Source organism: Gopherus evgoodei, chromosome 4 (genome assembly GCF_007399415.2).
Source record: "Gopherus evgoodei ecotype Sinaloan lineage chromosome 4, rGopEvg1_v1.p, whole genome shotgun sequence".
NCBI lineage: Eukaryota > Metazoa > Chordata > Testudines > Testudinidae > Gopherus > Gopherus evgoodei.
The window spans coordinates 93,344,408-93,365,136 of record NC_044325.1 but is presented as its reverse complement, the minus strand read 5'-3'; the positions used below and the strand labels follow the sequence as shown (position 1 = coordinate 93,365,136).

Sequence of the window (20,729 nt, the reverse complement as noted above, 5' to 3'; positions counted from 1 at the left end):
AAGACACATAACTCCTCTGATGTTGTGGTGAAGCTTTTTCCTTTTTACGGACTTGGAGACTAAGCAAATTGCTTAGGGGATGGCTACACTTGCAGATGTAGAGCGCGTTGAGTTAAACCAGCCTTCATAAAGCACAGTAGGGAAAGCGCTGTAGTCTGTCCACACTGACAGCTGCGCGCACACTTGCGTGGCCACATTAGCAGCTCTTTCAACAGTCACAGAGAGCAGTGCATTGTGGTAGCTATCCCAGCATGCAAATGGCTGCTATGTGCTTTTCAAAGGGGGGGTGGAGTGTGTCAGGGAGTGAGCAGTGTGTATGTGTGTGGGGGGGTGAGAGAGTGTGTTTTGAGGGGGGCTGAGGGCATGTCAGCATGCTGTCTTGTAAGTCCAGACAGCAGCAGACCTCCCCCTCTCCCGCCCCCCTGCTCCTGTCTCTCTCACTCCCAGCATTCCACAGTAATGGTTGCTTTGTCTCAGAGCAGATAAGCATGCCAGCTGTCAAACTGAGCTTTCAAGGGGCATATCCAAAACAATGACAAGAATAGCCACTTGACTTAAGGGGATTATGGGACGTTTCCAGATGCTGATCAGAGCACAGTAATGCAACACCTTGTTCACACTAACGCTGGGGCACTCCAGCGGGGGCGCAGCAAACATTATTTTACTCGCCACGGTGGAGTACAAGGAGTGCTCTAGCCTTGGAGTCAGAGCGCTCTACGTACCTTGCCACTGTGGACGAGTAGTGAGGTAGTGCGCCTGGGGCTCCTTTAATGCGCTGTAACTCGCTAGTGTAGTCAAGCCCTCTAGTTATACAATGACTCGCTTTCTGTGCTAGATAATTGAACTGGTGGTGCTATTTCACTAGTTCACTTATCAGTGTAACTATTAGTGGTGCTATCTGTTCCCACTAGCCATGGTGTTTTGGTTTCATGTTCACTGTAGCTTTGCTGTGCATTCTTCTTCATTGGCAGACAGTGATACTGCAACAATCAGAGTTCCCAGCAGAGCTGCCTGAAGCAGTGTTTTCTGGATAATTTTGAAAGGGCTTCTAGAATATTTCAACTAACCTGAACCCTGTGTGTGAGAGTGCAGAAAGGCCACCTAAAGTTCACTGTCACTTCTTGGGGTGGAATGAGAGGACTGTGCACAGTTGGAAGGTTTTATACAAGTAATTTCTGTTCATACAGGCAATGCAGCAGTGAAGTTTGTTTGTTTGCTTGAGTTAAGACTATTCCCACAATGATAGCATTGCCTTTGCATCGCTGGAAACATTTTTGTGTATGAATGCAAGGTGTTACCATTGTATTGGGGAGACCACTTGAGAGCTAATGCATCAATTTTTTTTATAATGTAAACAAGGCTGATGAAATGCTTGCAGAGCCAGGAATAAAACGGAAGAGTTCTGACACCATCTATCCTGGTTTAACCAACAGGTTACAATTATTACAAGTGGCACAGCTAGCGATGCTTACACTCAGTGTTCCCTGACACTTATTAGATGCTTTTTCAGTTGCTTATAACTTTGCCACACTTTAACCATCTAGGCTGAAATTTTCCATGCTGGGTATCTGCCAGATGCTGAATTATTTTTGAAAACTTCATCAAAAATGGTTTAGCTGTTCTTCAGATTGAGTTTAAGGGACAGTATGTTAAACTCTAGCTGTTTCACTGAGAAGCTCTAGCACAGGGGTAAGCAACCCTATGGCATGCGTGCTGAAGGCAGCACACAAGCTGGTTTTCAGTGGCACTCACACTGCCTGGGTCCTGGCCACCGGTCCAGGGGGCTCTGCATTTTAATTTAATTTTAAATGAAGCTTCTTAAACATTTTTAAATACCTTATTTACTTTACATACAACAATAGTTTATTTATATATCATAGACTTATAGAAAGAAAGACTATAAACTTCTAAAAACTTTAAAATGTACTACTGGCATGCAAAACCTTAAATCAGAATGAATAAATGAAGACTCGGCACACTACTTCTGAAAGGTTGCCAACCTCTGCTCTAGCACATCTGTGCTTTGGAGCAGAGACTTGAAATTTTGGCCTGGGGGTGTTCCTGGTGCCTGGGATGTGTCTTCTACCATCCTCGTGAAAACTTGGCCAGACTTGAACAGATTATGACCCTCTGAAAATCTGTTTTCACAGGCTCGGAAGGTGTTAGTTTGACAGCTACATTCTCTTAAGGTTGCATCTGTACTGAAATATGCCTCAGCCTAGGGGGTTCAGGGACTGAGCAGGATTTTTCCCTGCAATTGCTCCTCCTTGGGACTGCTGTGGTGTCAGGCACAGGAATTAAGAGCAAAGCAACTGCTTCTAATCTGCTCTGTGTTCCTCCTGCTGGACCCAACCAATGTGGAGGATTAGGAGAACATAGCCTCCATACAGCTCTGGGGTAAGGAGCTGGGTTTAGGGCTGGACAGGATTAGGGGCTGCTGGGATGAAATAAACTGGTGGGGTCAGGAACTGAAAGGGTCAGGGATGATGTGTAGGGCTGGGGGGAGAAGGGTACGTGACTACTCAAGAATCCTCCCCTCAGAAGCTGGAATAGAATCTAGAGTTTCTGAGTCTCATTTCTCTGCTGTTCGCAAATAGCTGTGAAAGCCATTGGCAAAATGTGTTCCTCATCTCCCTCTCATGGGTAACCTACACAGAGGATGACAACCTACCACCGTCGAACCTCAGAGTTACAAACACCTTGGGAATGGAGGTTGTAACTTTGAAATGTTTGTAACTCTGAACAAAACGTTATAGTTTTTTACAAAAGTTTACATCTGAATATGACTAAGGCATGTGTTCACAAGAACATTAAAGTGCTTCAATGTGGCTGTGTAATCGCTCTCCCAGCGCTATTAAAAAAACACCCCCATGAGGGGACTAGCTACCAGCTCTGGGAAGTGAAACTTGCAGGGCTTAGGGTTTGTTTGTTTTTTTCATGTTGCAGTGCTGTAAAGTGCCTGTCAAGGTTCCTTCCCCACTCTGAACTTTCGAGTACAGATGTGGGGGATCTGCATGAGACACTCTAAGTTCAATTACCAGCTTAGATCTGGTCTGGCTGCCACCATTCACAAGCACTCCCTTCCTTGGGTAGCCTTGAGAAACTTCACCAGTTTCCTGGTGAACACAGATCCAAACCCCTTGGATCTTAAAACAAGGAGAAATTAACCATCCCCCTTCCTTTCTCCCACCAACTCCTGGTGGATCCAAATCCAACCCACTTGGATCTAAAAACAAGGAAAAATCAATCGGGTATTAAGAAAAAGGCTTTTAATTGAAGAAAAGACAGGTAAAAGAAAACCCTCTGGAAGAGATTAGCATACCAGCTACTCTCCCAGACAACAGATTCAAAACACAGAGGATGTTCTCCTGGGCAAAAATTTAGTACACCAATGAAAATTAATACACCAATTTGATTCTACCTCTAATTGCACAAGACAGGTTACAAAGAAATAAACATAAACTTCTTTATTCCTTTCTAAAACTTACTACTCTGATAAGAGGCTGGTTCCTTGATCTTTTTCACTGCGGCTGAAACTGAAAACTAACAAAGGAAAAAACCCTCCTTCCTTTCGAAACATCTTGTTCCCCCATTGGTTCCTCTCGTCAGGTGTCAGCTAGGCTAGGTGAACTTCTTAACCCTTTACAGGTAAGAGGCATTAACCCTTAACTATCTGTTTATGACAGTGCCAGTGTAGACAATCCCTTACTAAAGTTTCAAATCTGTATTATGCGGAAGAGGAATGCTGCTTGTAACCATCTTAATTTAAATGAAACAAGCACAGAAACAGTCTACTTACCTTGTCAAATCTTTTTTTAAACTTTCCTTTTATTTTTTTTAATAGTTTACATTTAACACAGTTCTGTATTTGCTTTTTTTCATCTGTGCTGTTATATGATTACATACTTCCGGTTCCGAATGAGGCGTGTGGTTGACTGGTCAGTTCGTAACTCTGGTGTTTTGTAACTCAGAGGTTCTTCTATATTTCTATCAGTACTCTGTTGATGCAACTAGCAGAGGTCTGAGCTGTGGATCTAAACATTCTAACCTACTGATTACCCATGGGAGAGTCAATATGGTTGCACTTAATGGAATTTCTGTTGTTTAAGAAATTGCATACCAAAAAATTAAATTTAAAGAATGCTAATAAGATTTCCCTTGCAACGTTAGTACGTTGTTGTTGTTCATATGCATTATGATTGTCTTTATGTGATCATGTACTTTTCCGCAGGACCTCTGCCTCGTTCATTTAAATGGATGGATGTTGACTGAGTGAGCAGCTAATCAATGTTTTGTTTTGTTCTCGTCCTTCAGTGTATGGCCTCAGGCCTTGTTCATTGCACACTGTTCAGATCATGCTTTGAATGCAGAATTAATTTCCTCATGGGCTTTTCTATGACACTCAACTCACTATAGTATCTGAGTGTTTCATAGACCTTACCTCACAGGAGAATTGTGAAGATACATAAAAAAAGAATATATCATTTCAATGGCATAGATGTTTCAACATCAAAAGTATATGCTAACTTTGGATGGACAATTTGAGATTCCTATGGTCTGATTTCCCCTCCCTCCCATTCCAAAAGCTTATAGCACTTTCTGTTCAGAGCACAGCTCTCACTGACTTCAGTTGCTGCTGTGATTGCTCAGCACTTCTGACTTGAGATACTGGGGGGAGATTTAGAGAACACCCAGAAAATGAGGAACATTGAATGGCTATTTGTGAAAAGTTTTGTTTAAGTGACTTGCCCAGCATCACATAGGACCTTTGTGGCAGATGCAGGAATTGAATACAGTTTTCAGGGTGAATTCAAACCAAAGGGTGGTCCTTTCTCTTCCTGCAGCCCTCTCCCTTGTTCACTAAACACTTTCCAGTTTCCGCAGCAAATGAATCAGGGATCCTACAGACAACAGCCTCGTTAACCTGATTTATTTAAACACAACCTTGATTCATTTCTTGAGCACTGTCAACTCCACTATGAATGAGGTGAGATCCTCTGAAAAAAAGTAGTATGTGATCCTGTAATTAAAGACCTTATTACAATACATACGCAGAAAGGGGTGGAGTTAAGGTTACATGGGAAGCCTTAATTCTTGCACTTCCTAACTTTTGAGAGGTTAGCTTTGCAGCTGTAACTTTCTATAATATAGTTCTGTGTTTTTGTAATAATCTTATAAAAAGTTGTCTATAACACTAGTGCACAAACTGTGGGGCCTGCCCCCTTTAGGAAGAGGTACAGAGGAATGTTTTGGGGAAGGTAAGGTGGAGCCTGGGCTAGCCTCCACAGGGGGTGTGGAAGGAGCACCACGCTCCCATCCAAGCTCCTTTTCTGTCCTGTTCCACCCCCAACTCTGCCTTCAGCACAAGTTCTACTGCTGAGGAAGCTTTGGCTGTGCAGTAATGGAGGGGGTGGACAAATTCCCTTAATGGTGAGGTACACGAGTGGAAAAGTTTGTGCGCCACTGGTCTACAGATGTAAACTTACTATGTATTTTTTTTTATTAAAATAGATATCATTATGTTGCAGAAATTCAAAGGTTTTCTCTTAATTTAAAAAAAAACACTTTCTTTTAAGTGACTTGGTTTCAAAAAGAAAATTCCCCTCTGACTTACTGAGTTCTCTCATTCTCTCTTCCCCTCTCCTCCCTCCCTCTGCAATTCAAGTAACTCTTCTTACAATGAATTTTAAGACAATTAATTACTTATCAACTGTATGTAAAGCCTGTTCCCTAATTAAATCTCGTAAAGATTACTAATTTCTTGTGTAATCTCAACACTTTGTAGCCTAAATGTGCAGAGGAGATCCTTCAGATGTTGGATTATGGAAACAAGAATAGAACACAGCACCCCACTGATATGAATGCCTCGTCTTCTCGGTCCCATGCGGTCTTTCAGGTAAGATGATACAGCACCTAGATTCTCAGACTTCATTGCTCAGCGACCTGCTTCTGACGACAAAAATTACTACGTGATCCCAGGATGGGGGGAACCAAAGTCTGCTCCCCCTGGGTGGTGGGGCTCAAAGCCCCAAGCCCCAGCAAATCTAACGCCAGCACTTCGGGGTCATGACACAGTTTGAAAACCGCTGATATAACATGTTTAATGGCTGATATCTGAGACTTAGTGAGTTTTAGATTTTTTTTTAAAGTAGTTAGCCATTCTGAAGCTTAATAACTGACTATGGCAATCTTGTTTTATTAGCTTGGGTATGGGGAGAGAAATACTGCCCATTTTTGCTGTTCTTCTCTCTCAATTTATTTGCTTATTTTAACTTTGTAACTGTTATCTAGTTCACAGCATTTGGGGATAAAGTTTATGTGAAATATATTATGCAAACAAAGCTGCATTGTTCATTCCTCTCCCCCCACCCCCCAAAAAAATACATCCTTTAAATAAAGTTCCCTCAGGAATAGGCTTTAGATACATTTGAAACATAGCTTGAAGCTGCCATGATGCTTTAAAAAACTGATATGAGAAAAAACACACACCAAAAAACTCCAAAGATCTATAAAAATATTTATAAAATATCGATAAATCGTGTCTGAATGCAACAAAGGAGGTACGGGTAAGTTACTGCATGTGACAAAACATTTAATCCTTTCATGGCTTTTTGCATGTGTATGTTTGCCCCACTTGCTTAGCAAGATCCTTGGTGTTAAATATTTCTTTAACATTTCCTGATCCTAGTGAATTTTTTTTTTGTCTTTTGAGATAGAAAGAAATAACAAGGCATATCATTGTGATGAGTATTTCCTGTCCTTTCCAAAAACACTTTGGGTTCTGTTGTTGCCCTTGAGCACCCTGGGGTCAAAAGTAGTACTGAAACATGTGCATAAAATGCATTGACTGTCTTTTTTTTTTTTTTTTTTTTTTTTTTTTTTTTAAACCAGTCTACATTTTTAAGCATGAAAGGTTAAATCAGTTAAGTGTCTCAGTAAATTTGAGATACATTGACACTATAACTTAGTGTTGCTTCTACACTGTTAAAGTTGCATCATGACTTCTGTTTAAAGATGAGCTTTTCTAAGTTCTCTAAAAGTCAATATGTTTAGTCAGATTTCTTTGAAATTGGGTGTGCCTCAGGAGTTTGCAGGGTGGGATTAGTGACCCAGATTTGGAATTGTTTGAGCTGGGGTTCCAGTGACATAAGCCCTGGGGAAAAAATAACAGTTTTAAAAAATGTTTCTAGATGGCCTTTTGCCCAGAGCTAGAGATCAAATTGCTGATGTGATCCAAGTCAACATGGTCTTAGTCTGAGTTTTACATAGCTATTCCATAGCACCCCCTAAATCTTTGGAGGACCCAAACTGAGAATGCTTTTTAAGAAAACTAAGACACTAATGACTGGATGAATCACAGACCTCTTGATGGCTGTGAACTCACCCTGTCACTAACATAACTAAGGATAAATTAAACACAAGCCCCCACCTAAAACAAAAAGACTTTGAACTGATTGCCTTGAGGCTGCTGCAATTTGTGAGTCCTAAATGGCAATTTCATTTTGGGGGGAATGTCATCAAAGTAGTTTGGGGAAAGGGGGATTAGACATGGGAATGCTTCATAGGAGGAGGGGGGTATGTGGGAAAATGAGAGGGCTTTAGGCCTGCAGTGTGGAAAGGGGTTTATAGGGAGTGGGTTTGATCATACGGGAGGTAAGAGAGGTTGAGGATCAATTGTGGGAGACATTGCACCCCTAGCTCTTCTGGTGCACCCCAACACAGCATGAAAGCTATTAATAAAGTGTTGGAAGAAAATTAATCAGGAAATTGAATGGTTCATGGCTGACTGGAAAATGTGTACTGTATGGCACAGAAAAAATTACAGACTTGGACACCTCTGTTTCTCAAACACTGGGTTTCTCTCAAACATAAATCCTATCAGTATTTTGGAAGAGAGATCCTGTTTGTAATTTTTCTCACCAGCTTTGCCACAAATCTCACCCTCCAACCATTATGAAATGCCACTAGGAACGTTATTCCACTGTACTGTAACATTGTCCTTCAATCCAGGCACTGCATGTGAGTCAGATTATAGGAGGTGGGGTAGTAACAGCTGTCACAGTTCAGGGCAGCTTGTATTTCCCTTCTATGGTCGTTCTAGGGCACGGACTCCAGGCTCCTGGCTTCTTGGCCATCAGCTTTCTTGGGTGTCTCTCCCTCTTGACTGACATTTTTCCAAACTGCACAATTCCCTGTCTGCACTGTGATATTCCAAGCAAGCCAGACTGCCCAAACAGGCCAGCATATGCACTTTGCTTTCTTTCTGCAGGCTATGAACAGCATAATGGTCACACACCACTTTATAAGCAGCCACATTTATTCTTAATGTGAAAGCATTACAGTAAAAACATACTAAACAAGAAAAGAATCTTACACACACGTTTAAAAGGGTACAAGACGTCACCCCAACTTTAGGATCTGGTAGGTATCAGTCCTTCAATACCCACAATAGGGTTTTTCTCCTTGCTTACAAGTTCAATACTGTCTCATTCAGAACCAGAACAACCATGAATAGTTCAGTCTTTCCTTTACACAGCTTAGGCCTTTGATCTTGGTGTCCAGATAACCGGTGGTCAGCAGAAAAAGGCCCCCTCTTCAGGGTGTAACAATCGGCTGGGTTTTTGCATTTTCTGAGATGGGGAATTTGTATTCACTCCCCAAAATATTGCCCAGGAAATGTCACACTTTTTTGTTCCAAATTCTAATCTTGTCTGGTATGCTCAATATATTCCTTTGAAACCCCAGGTTTCATATCTGTCACATCTCCCCCTTTGAGAGGTTACGTACAATCCCGGCCCACAATACTACATAAACCATTATTTTATACAATGGACCCCAAAGACAGTTAAACTTAATTCAATAAGGTGTCATAGGGGATTGCCATTGAGGCAGATATGGCAATTTTCTGCAATAGAAGCATTTTTGTATATGAAGATTTAAGGGGATGAGTTCCCTGCTTGTGGTGGGGAGGCTTGGGTACAATAGTGGGGAGGGACCCAGTTGGAACGGGGAGATACACTGAGTAGGTCAGGAGCTTGGCTGGAGAGTTATGCCAATGGTCTGGTGGGGCTCAGCTGCTGTGTGTGGATTTTTTTTCTTTTTCTTTTGGGGGCGGGGGGACTTGGCCCAGTGTGCTCCTTGGGGGTGGAGCGAGAATGATCTGTACAACTGCCTAAATGATTACTAATTCCTACAACAACGTATCTTTTCCTCTTTTAAAAAAAACTAGGAAATTCTGGGGCAAAAAATACTTTAATGCAGAGTTAAGGTTGCTTTGATGGTATGTCATCCCTTTGCAGAACAGAGTTGAGCAAAACTCATCTGAAAACCAGCAAATGCATGAGCAACTTTAACTTTACCCTCTTTCATCAGTGCCCCAACACACCCCATTAACACACACACATATTTACTCTGCTAACTCCACAGTTGCTGAAATGTACAAGCCCTTTACTTCCTTTTTACAGTCCATTTACTCTCAGCTATGTCACCTTCCCTCTACTCTCTTCAAGCAGTGCCTCAATATGCACACAGGTTATACTCATAGATATACCCATATGGTGCAGAAGGTAGAAGGAAGGTGGCATGGAAAATAATTTCCTTTTTGTCCTTTAATAGCATTAGATGGAATCATGTGGGGGTCAGGCTCTAAGTCTTGTGTCTTTCACTTACAGAAGTTGGTTCAATTAAAAAAATATTATTTCACCTACATCTTTCTGAAAAATCTTAAGCAATTTGATAATAGTTTTGCAGTAATATGGTCAGTTTAAAATTAACTAAAAGGAAATTAAATAAAACAAAAAAGCCTTAACCTGTATGCTATTGCTTTGGCTACCTCAAACAGAAATTTCTGGATCTTGGAATTCCTCTTCTTTATTTTAGCAATGAAAATGTTGTGTTCTTTATATACAAACAAGGGAAATTTCCAGATTTAGAAGTTTCTGCTTGAGAGAAACTGCCATAGTAGTTCTCCAGTCCAGTTATCCATTGCTTGAGCTGGCTAGCGGGAATGCAGCTGCTGCAACTGAACTCGGGGAGTACAGTGACTAGAGTCAAACTATTTCAACATGAGCAAAAGTGGAAGACCCATTGACCGAATTCATAGCTATTTTGAGAAAATTCATGAAGATAGTAAAGAATCTTGGATGCAGAAATTGCAAAGAAAAGGGGGTGGAAAGGCAGACCATATGAAGAGTCACTTTGCAAAATGCATTTAAAGGAACAGACACCAGAACCACTGACTTTGGATAACCAGATGCAAATATTAGAATCTGAGTCAGGATGAAGGTATTGATAATACTGCATTGCCACTGCTAAGTACATCAAAAGAAAGTTGGCCAAAGACAATACAGAGGAAGTATCATGGTTTTTTCAACCACACATGGATATGCTTGTAATAACTCCAGAACTGAAACAAAAAATAGACTAGAAAATTGCTGAATATTTTTATGCCTTCTAATATTCTCTTTTTTTGTTGTTGAGAATCCAGCTTTCAATCAATCAGCTGCCAAAGGCTGGGCTGCAAAACACCCAGTTGAAAGAAGGATAGCAGGTGAATTGTTAGATGCAGTCACTGATGGTTTGAAGGTGGAAGAAAGCAACAAATTATGTGGGAAAGCATAATATTAATAAATGGCTGGAGTAATGTGTACAATGACTCAGTGACATCTTACTGTGTGCACATAAGGAAAAACCATGATGTCTGTCAGCTGTTGATTCTGGAAGCAATAAGGAGACTAGAAAGTACTGTGCTATGCTGGCAAGAGAAGCCAAGGCATTATCAAATGAACTGTACGATTGTGTTTTTTCAAGAACTACCCAACAGACAATTTGAAAGATGCAAAATATGAGAAGTGTTTTGAAACAAGATGACAACACTTAGGTTATGAATGGCTGTGCATCACATTAGCTAAATCTACTTGGACAAGTTCTTATACCAAGTCCTTTGAACAGTGTTGTAGATTTACAAAAATACTTTTGTAATCACCATGTGCCTAGAGCCTGGTTCAAAGAATTCCAAACTTCTGTAAAACCTCCGGAACGGGTACACACGATGGAACAGTCAAATAACTTCCCAGAAACATATGTTAAAAATCAGCTGCATAATCTCAGAAATGTGAGTGACAATGCATTAAGCAGAACTTGAAGATAGAGTGGTTAGTATAATTCATAATCAATTTACCTGGAAGCAAAGAACTTGATCAGTCAGGTGAAACCAGTTGCTGTGGCACTTGATGCACTCCATAGGGATAAATCAGCAATTCCTATTGTGTACATGGTATAATTGGAGCTACTAATAAATGAAGTGCTTGCACCACACGAGACAGAAGTACCTCATAAAATCTCTTTTGTAATTACTCTATGTTGACCAACCTCCTTCATCCAAAATATGAAGGAAAGAGACTGTCAGCTGAACAAGAAGAAATTTTAAGGCAGTGACTGCTCAGCAAAAATCCTTATTTTTTTTGACATAGTTCTACTTTAAAATGCTAGTAAGAATCTCTGTATCCAAAATCAATGTTTTTCATCTGCCCGCAAAAAAAAAGTTTTCCTTATAACGTGGGGAAAATATGAAGAATGTGAATATTCTGACATTCTAGAACTGGTGTTGCAATTGCATCAGTGTTTGGCAAGCATAGAATGAATCTTTTTTAAACTTCGGATACATCTATTCGGAACTGAGGTATAGGCTCATTGTGTATCCATATGATGGGGTGTACTAGCCCCTTTGAGGCCCTCCAGAAGGCCATGCTGTCCTACCACACCCTGCCCTAGAAAAAAGGCAGTAGAGTGGGATCCTCTAAGCAGCCTAGAGAAGCTGCAGGGGAGGAAGCCAATCAGAGCCTACAAGGCTCATATAAAAGGAGCTGCAGGGTCTGAACAGCTCAGTTGCTGGCTGGAGCCAGAGGAGGAAGAGTACTGTTCCTGGCTGGCTGAGGAAGCTGCAGCAGCTGGACAGAGCAGTCACTAGCTGGGACCAGAAATAGTGGAAGTCTGGGAGACTGGGGAGAAACCTTGTATAAGCAGGGGTAGGAATGTGAAGCTGTCTAGGCACAGAGGCCTGGGTGAGCGAGAACCCTGATGAGACAGGCCAGAGACTTATTAGCTCACCAAGTGAAGCGACATGTGAGAGAGGACCCTTGAAAAAACGGGACAGAAATTGTTACAGACTCTCTAGGCAAGGAAGCCTGGGAGAGAGACTACTTAAACATGGAACAGGCTGAGGACCCGAGAAGCTGGTGGGACACAGTGGGAAGCAGCCCAGAGAATAATGCAATAACAATAGCGACTTAAACAGCAGGTGGCTGCTAGTCGTAGGGTTCCTGGCTTGGGACCCAGAGTAGTGGGCAGGCCCGGGTCCCCCCACTGGCCACAGACAGAGTGGCCAAGGGCCGAGGAGGCAAAATGTTTTGTTTGGAGCCCAAGAAGGGTGCAGGTGCTTTAAACAGACCCTGAGATGGGACTGATAACTTTGGGGAGGGGCCAACCTTTCATTAGACTGTTACCCAAGAAGGGGTTTGTTTTAAGTCTGTTTCATGTACAGACTGCATGTTACTCAGCTGGAAGGCTGTGTCACTGAAAACCCATCTGAAAGAGAAACTACTGTCAGAGGATACTGAAAAACAAAGAGCACAGCACGCATCTGGCCAGCAGGAAGCACTCACGAGTGGCCACACCTTTACAATCTGACAACATCAAAGTTCGTCTTCTGCTACAGAATTCTGCAGGGCCAAGTGGATCTGGATTGGCAGTCTGTAACTCTCCATGCTTCTGATTGCTTAGTAGTTCAGGCTTACAATTCTGCATTATTGTCATTCTCATATAATCAAATATTTTCAATGTGACATATATTACTTCCTTGAGAAAAACTAACTAAAATATTTACTAAACATTCCAATGTTCAGTGTTATCATTACATATATTAGTATTACACCCACTGCAGTTTTATTTTTTATTTGTACAATCTTAAATTAATCTCTGAATCTACTGCCATAGTTTGAATATGTAAATAAAACTAAATATTATGTGCTGTGCATTAGTAAGTTTTTAAAATAGAAAATGCCTTAAACTATGACTGACTGTTTGTTTGTTTTTTCCTGGGACAGTAAAAACATGATTTTTACCTGGGAGAAACCACATCTGGTAAATACCATGCCATCTCTGCAAAGATATCACATCACCTGATTATTATCCAGTCAAAGTTTCTTCCACATTCATTGCAACTTCTGTCATCCAATTAGTCCTTGTAAATGAGCTAGATCTTGAACGTTTGCTTGGGTTTACTTTACTTTGCGTTTACTATCTGTTTCTCTTTCTGTCCCTTTGCCTCTTAGTCCCAAATGAGAGCCTAGTTCTTTGAACCTAGTTCACAACACAGCTCCTCTGTTCAAATATTTGTTAGACTGTTCTGTGAAACTTCTCTGTAAAGAGCCCATTCCTAGAGAATCAGTGAATTACATGACCGTTAGGCCAAGTTAGATACTGAAAATATGGTGTTATCAGAGTAAATAGTCTTTTATCAGAGGAGTAGCCATGTTAGTCTGGATCCGTAAAAGCAGCAAAGAGTCCTGTGGCACCTTATAGACTAACAGACGTTTTGGAGCATGAGCTTTCGTGGGTGAATACCCACTTCATCGGATGCATGCAGCCGACGAAGTGGATATTCACCCACGAAAGCTCATACTCGAAAATGTCTGTTACTCTTTGCTGCTTTTAATAGTCTTTTAGGCTACTAACCTTCCCAAAGTGTTGTCCTGCTCACTAAGTTCCCACAAGTGGAAATATTTAGAGGTGTTGTCAAAAGCGAAAGAAGTTACTGACCAGTAATTGTGTATTCATGCTCCCCATTTTAATCAGACACCTAGCTTAAGAGTACCTGAGTTAGCAAAAGAAACTGAAGGAATTGGTTCTCCTTCACCTTTTATACCCTTAGAATTCCCCATGAGCAGAGGGCCAAGGAGAGCAAGTGGCCCCAACAGACACTGCTCTATGGAAGATTCTGGAAGCTTATGTCACTGGTACCTTTTTTCTTCTTTGAGTGCTTGCTCATGTTGATTGCATTCTAGGTGGGTGCGTGGCCACCAGAGCCAGCTCCAAGCACCAGGCCAGCAAGCAACTGCTTGGGGTGGCCAATGGTGAGGGGCGGCACATCCGGGTCTTCGGCGGTAATTCAGCAGCGGGTCCCTCAGTCCCTCTCGGAGCAAAGGACCAGCCGCTGAAGACTGAAGTGGTGGCAGTAGAGCTGCAGATCATGATCGGGATTTTTTTGTTTGGTTTGGTTTGGTTTTTGCTGCTTGCAGCGGCAGAAACCCTGGAGCCGGCCCTGACGGCCACATGCACAATTGTCAGAGATTTTTGCTTTAGCAGTATCCATAGGGTTGGCTGTAGCACCCTCTTGAGTGCTGCGCTCAGTATTGGTATACTAAACGCTGCCAACCCTTTGCCCTCTCAGTTCCTTCTTACCACCTGTGAAGGTTGGAGCTCCTTGTCTTGCATTGCGGGCTGACCCCGTAGTCCAGCCAGGAACCCGACTTGTGGGAGTGGCGGGGGGTCCCGTCCTCTAGTAGAGTCACGTATCCAAAGCAGGCCCGACAGCCAAAAACCAACTAGGTTGACTGCCAATGTAGATGCTGAGCCAGGTGACGGACCCGGCCAAGGCCCCAGCATCTAAGGGAAGCCGGTTATGGGACTACACCCTAAAACAGCAGTGTGTCCCAGACCCCGGCACCGCATCCCTGATTAGAAGACACAGGTCCCTGATACCATGGTCTTTGTCTGCAAGGCACGGGACACTTGAGTCACAGTACTGATCCCCATACCACTGTCGGACCTCCTGCCAGAGTTCTCCACAGCACAGGCCACCATCACCTAAGCGTCAATTCCCCCCCTGGTGCGGGATCGTTCCAGTCTCTCCACCAGTCTCCAGCTCCCTGGTACCTATCTTCGGGCAGGCACCAGTCCTCGCCCTCTCCTTGTTGCCTACAAGGGCCAGTTGGCAGACTCGGGCACCTGCGTCTCCACTCTAGTCACCGGAAGGACAGTGGTCTGAGCCTGAAAGGGAATTTAGCCCCTGGTCTATAAAAGGCAAATCACCACAGGCCCACGAGACCAGCGTGGCTCCTGCAGCATGGAGGCAGGGGCCATGGCCCACTCAGTGGCAGTACTGGAACCCGTGGGGTGTACCTGTTACACCGGTCCCATACTCCCACCATTCCTATCAGGCCACATCAGACAAGCTGCCGTTAGCATAGCCGGCACCAGTGTTGAATCATGGTGCTGAATCCAGCATGGGAGCAACACAGTGGGCCTTGATGCCCAAGGAGCTGTCTCCGTACGAGCACGGGGAAGCTGCCCCTCCCTCTGCTGTGTAGTCATCTTCATCATCTCCGGACGAAGCAGTAGTGGGTCCCTCATCCTACATCCTTTCTCCCCACCTCCCCAACAACTTCAATGAGCACCAGGCTCAGCTCAAAAGGATGGCTGCCAACCTAAACTTAGAGGTCAAAGAGCTAACTGAGTCCAATGACATCTTTAATGTTATGCCCTTCTCCACCCCAGCCCAAGTCTCATTGCCTGTCCACCCAGGGGTCCTTAAAATTGCTAAATCTATGTGGCAGACCCCCTTTTTCATTCCACCTACCTCCAAGAAGGCAGAAAAGAAGTACTGTGTCTCCGCAAAGGGATCAGAGTATCTGTACACCGAGCCTCCAGCGGGATCCCTGATTGTGTCCGCTGCCAACGAAAGGCTCAGGCAAGTGTCACAGCTAAAAATAAAGACACAAAGGGGCTGAACTTGTTTGGCAGGGAAGTTTAGTTATTTGGAAAGCCAGCCTGTCTATTCATCTAGTCCTGCTAGGCAGGTATAGCTTCAAGCTGTGGGACTCCATTAGTAAGTTCAAGGAAGGCCTCCCACATGACCAAGCACAGGAGTTTGCCACCTTGCTGGACATTGACAAAGCAGTGACCAGAAGTGCCCTCCAGATGGCCTGGTACACTGCAGACTTGGCGGCTAAGGTAGTCATCTCCACGGTGGTCATGAGATGCAGCTCCTGGTTACAATCCTCTGGGCTGTCCCAGGAGATGCAGACTATTCTTCAGGACCTTCCGTTTGAGGAAGCAGGGCTCTTTTTGTAGCTGACCTCACGGCTCCATGGCCTTAAAGACTCCGATGCCACCCTCGGTTCTTGGGCCTTCACGCTCCTCCTTCAAGGTCCTAGGGTGTCCTCTGGTCCAGCTACTACAGAAAGAAGGACAGAGACAAAGGATTTAAACAGAGTCACCCTTTGTTTTACTATTCCTCCGCCCAGCCTGGTTCTTCCAGAGGCCAAGGAGGCCAGAAGCAAGCGTTTTTAGCATGCACCCGAGGACGGCGCCTCAGCCACTTCCCGGGATCCATACCCTGCTCTTTCCTGAACCCCTTGCACCCCTTCTGATTGGCCTGGTCGCAGCTGACCTTGGACCGTTGATTGCTCGGCATAGTATCTTCGAGCTACACCCTGCAGTTTGTGGATCTCTAGCCTTCTACATTCAAAGGACCACACCATTCTGCAAGTTGACGCAGTTGTTCGTTGTGGTGGCCTACAGGATGAAAGGTCGACTAGTGTCCGCTCAAAGAATTTCTTCTTGGATGACTGCCTGCATTTGCTGTTGCAATCAGGCAAGGTTGCCACCTCCTGCAATCGTAACTGCCCATTCAACCAGGGCACAAGCCTCCTCAGCAGGTTTCCTAGCCCAAGTGCCTACCCAGGGCGTCTGTAGGGTGGCCACCTGCTTGTCCATCCACACATTCATGTACCATTACACACTTACCCAGCAGGCCCAGGATGATGTTGGCTTCGGTAGAGCAGTACTGCATGCCTCTAGACTATGAACTCTGAGCCCACCTCTGAGGATACTGCTTGTGAGTCACCTAGAATAGAATTGACATGAGCAAGCACTCGAAGAAGAAAACACAGTTACCTATCTTTTCATAACTGTTCTTTGAGATGTGGTGTTCATGTCAATTCCATTACCCGCCCTCTTACTCCTCTGTCAGAGTTACCAGCAAGAAGGCGTAGGGTTGGCAGCACCTATTATATCAACGCATGAGCGTGGCACTCCAGAGGATGCTACAGCCAACCCTATGGATACCACTAAGACAAAATCTGAGTATGGGCGTGGGCGCATCCACACACCTAGAATGGAATGGACATGAGCAACACATCTCGAAGAACGACAGTTATGAAAAGGTCAGCAGTCGTTTTTTCCACAGTGTGAATGAACAGACAATGCTGCTGATCTACAGTTACTTACCAGTAACTTCTCTTTACTGAAGATCCGAATATCCACTCTTTTCCTATGGCACTTGGGACTCTACACTGTGAATCTAAAAAGTATTCTGTCTTTTTGGAAGAGACACATTATATTTAAAATGACAATTTACATTATATTCATTTCGAAGACAGAAAAGCCATTTTAATCTGAAGTCTGCAAGACTGATTTGAAAGTGCATTGTGTCTAGCAGGTAAACTTGATTTTTTTTCTTATTACTATGTAAAGGTGGGGAGCATACAATATTAGGACTTGTTGGATGGGAGCAGATAATCTTTGAAATTATTTCACTCTGTCCCTCTCCCCTAAATAGTAATGTCTGCTTAATACTTCAATATGTACAGAGTGACAACTCCAGGAAGGAGATTGTAAACACCTGCACAAACATTTTTATGTAACTATCCTTATGATGTAGAATTGTATTATCCTTTAAATAAGAGCCATTGCTTGTGTAGAGGTTGGTTGTGTTTTTTTTTTTTGTTAAATCCTTGTAATTTATTTTCTTTATAGATTTATTTAAGGCAGCAAGATAAAACAGCAAGTATCAGTCAAAATGTACGTATTGCCAAAATGTCCCTCATTGACCTGGCAGGATCTGAACGTGCCAGTGCCACAAATTCCAAAGGAGCTCGTTTTAGAGAAGGGACCAACATTAACCGTTCACTGCTAGCTCTTGGAAATGTCATTAATGCATTGGCAGATCCAAAGGTAAGTGCTGCTTTGTTTCAAATATAATAAACATGCACACAGGTCAACTTTTCCTTATACTGTTTAAGAAGAAGGAATATCATATTAAAAAGAATACAACCTTGTATTATATTTTCTAATATGTGCACTACTTCAGAAAATATATTAAAAAAATTTTCTCTGTGGACTCTCACTGTAGGAATTGTCTGCTATACTTTGCAATCACTGAACAATCTAAAGCAGCTTAACTGTTGTATGGTGAGCTCACATTGAGTGTCGTTGTCACATTTCACGTGTACTTATAGGAGGGAGTCTTTTTTATAAGAGTTCTGAATGCTTCTTGTATCACTGGTGCTTACAGTCTCAGTACCAGCATCTTCTTGTCCTTGATTGCCAAATTAGCTTAGTTAGAATTTTTGTAGTAATTAGTAGCTTAACTATATGTAGTTTTTTTATATAAAAAATGTTGGGGAAAGCAGTGTGCTACATTTAGCTTTAGTACATTTATCCAATGAGAAATATGTCCAGGCTTTAAGCATTGTGCTACATACCTGAATAAAGTGTCACTCTAGGATCCCCTTCTTACATACCTAAAATGCCTCAGAGAGAGAGCAATTCACAAGAGTAAATAAGTTTTTGTTCCTGTCAACAAACCTTACATCTTAGAATTCATATGTTTTGTAAAAGGAAAGGTTTTTGCCCTCGCGTGTATAATATTCATGTCTCCTAAACCCTTGCCTGCTTCCCCTATACTAAATTACCTGCTGTAGATAAAGAAGAGGCAGGATTGTGTCTCGATTCATTAAGTGGCTATTTCTTCTCTGAAGTTTGCTTTAGGTTGTTTTTAAATAACACAAAAGAGAAATTGAGACATCACAATAATGAAGTAAAGTTTATAATACTGCAGCTAAAGGGTCTTATTGAGAATCACGGAGTTTGTAAGGTACACATAATTAACAAATCATTAACACATGCAGAATGTGAATGTTTTATGGCTTTCAGTGTTTTATTGCCCTTTCTAGCAAACTTCATTCTTCATCCATTTGTTGTACAATGTTACTTGAACGGATTGTCAGATCTGTATCCCACAACCTGTTCACTATTGGAATGTGAGCCTGCTATTTCCTGGCTGCTATTTTAGAACCACTGGAGTTACGATGTTTGACCATTGCTTCATTGCATTATTTTCCTTCAGTTTCTTCATGGGTTGCCATCTCATCTAGGTAGGTTAGTGAAATCCAAGCTTAGGTGAAGGACTCTCTTCTTGTACAGTATTTCCCAATGATGAAATAACGTGTTACCATTCCAAGTTTATACCAAAGATAAACCAAACCATTTATCTATCTTTCCCATCTCTTCTCCAAAGCCTCTAAACATTCAGAGAACCTTGTGTGAATAAACTGAATACAAAAAGAGTATAGTGCTATTCCTGGTAGAGTACCACGCTATTCCAGAACTCATTCTTCTTGTTCATGGCCTTTGGGGAAAAAAGTCAAAGGGAAGTAATATCTGTCCAAATATTACAAAATTAGGATAAAACTTAGGATAAAACTATGTAATCAAGCCTGTTCTGAGCAGGCAGGAGTTGAGGCAGCAAAGCAAACTTAAAATTCATTCCACCAAAGGAATAGCCATTTCTGTGACTCATCTCCATAATTACTCCTGGGGGAATTTTGTGCCACTGTGCAATGCAGAATTTTGCAGAAATTAATGTGTGTGCAGTATTTCCTTTCACCCACAGAAATAGGCTGCAGTGTTGCTGGCCGCCACTAGGGGCTGCTGAACCCTCTCCCCCACCCCCCAGAGCCCAGCTCACACATAGAAGACACTGCTTGGGGGGGATTGGGTGAGGGGAGCTAGAGTGTTCTTGGCAGCTGCAGTTCCCAGCATGCCCTGAGGGAAGGAGACAGCAAAACTCAGGAAACTCCATGCAAGCCTGGGACCAAGCATCAGGCAGTTTCTCCCTCCTGGACTCTGGGGCCAGCAGTGTCTGGGCTAGGGGGGCCACAGCAGGGCTCTTGGGGGAAGGTGGGTCAGGAGTCTGGGGAGGAGGCAGTGCAGATATCTAAACCAGGGTGGCCCTGTGGCTGGGCTCAGGGAGAGAGTGACTGGGTTCTGGGGGTGAGGGGATGCGGGTATCTGGGCAAAGGAGGATCCCTGCAGCTGGACTCGGGGGAGAAGGTGTGGGTATCTGGGCCAGGGGAATTCCATGACTGAGGGAGAGGAGTTTGGATGTATTGGCTGGGCTCTGGTGGGGAGGAATTGTGGGTGTCTGGCCCCCTGGCTGGGCTCTAGAGGGGAAGGGGGTGGAGAAACAAGAACTAGGTTGTCATAGGGGTTTCTTTAAGTCTACTCCTGGGGGGATTTTTGTGTGTGTCTGTATTGTTACAGACATACTTGCTGACAGGTATTTTGAAATAAATTACCAAAATAATTGAAACTGGTGAGATTTATGTAGTGTTATTTTGACAAAATTCGCAGAATTTTAAAATATTGTGTGCAGAATTTATTTTTTTGGTGCAGAATGCCTCCAGGACTACATAATGTATCCTTTGAAATTTGTAAGTCTACCGCTTACTTTAAAATTCACTCATTTCATGTATTCGGCTGTACTCTCAACTCTACAGCCAGATCCAACGTTAATTTCAGGGATAAGTCCTTCAGTCCTTATTTACATAAAGTGCCTTCTTGAGGAATCTGCCAAAGTATCCTCATGAAGGAGGGAGAGAAGTTAC

The 20,729-nt window shown here is 43.0% G+C and overlaps 1 protein-coding gene across 1 annotated transcript in view; it reads left to right on the top strand.

Annotated features, from left to right (window-relative positions):
• The window catches only part of KIF18A (kinesin family member 18A), a 131,089-nt gene that overhangs the window by 10,908 nt on the left and 99,452 nt on the right, over positions 1-20,729 (top strand). The window contains exons 5-6 of the mRNA XM_030560216.1: positions 5,786-5,896; positions 17,818-18,015. Coding sequence (XP_030416076.1) covers positions 5,786-5,896; positions 17,818-18,015 — 309 coding nt within the window. The remainder of the gene's footprint in view (positions 1-5,785; positions 5,897-17,817; positions 18,016-20,729) is intronic.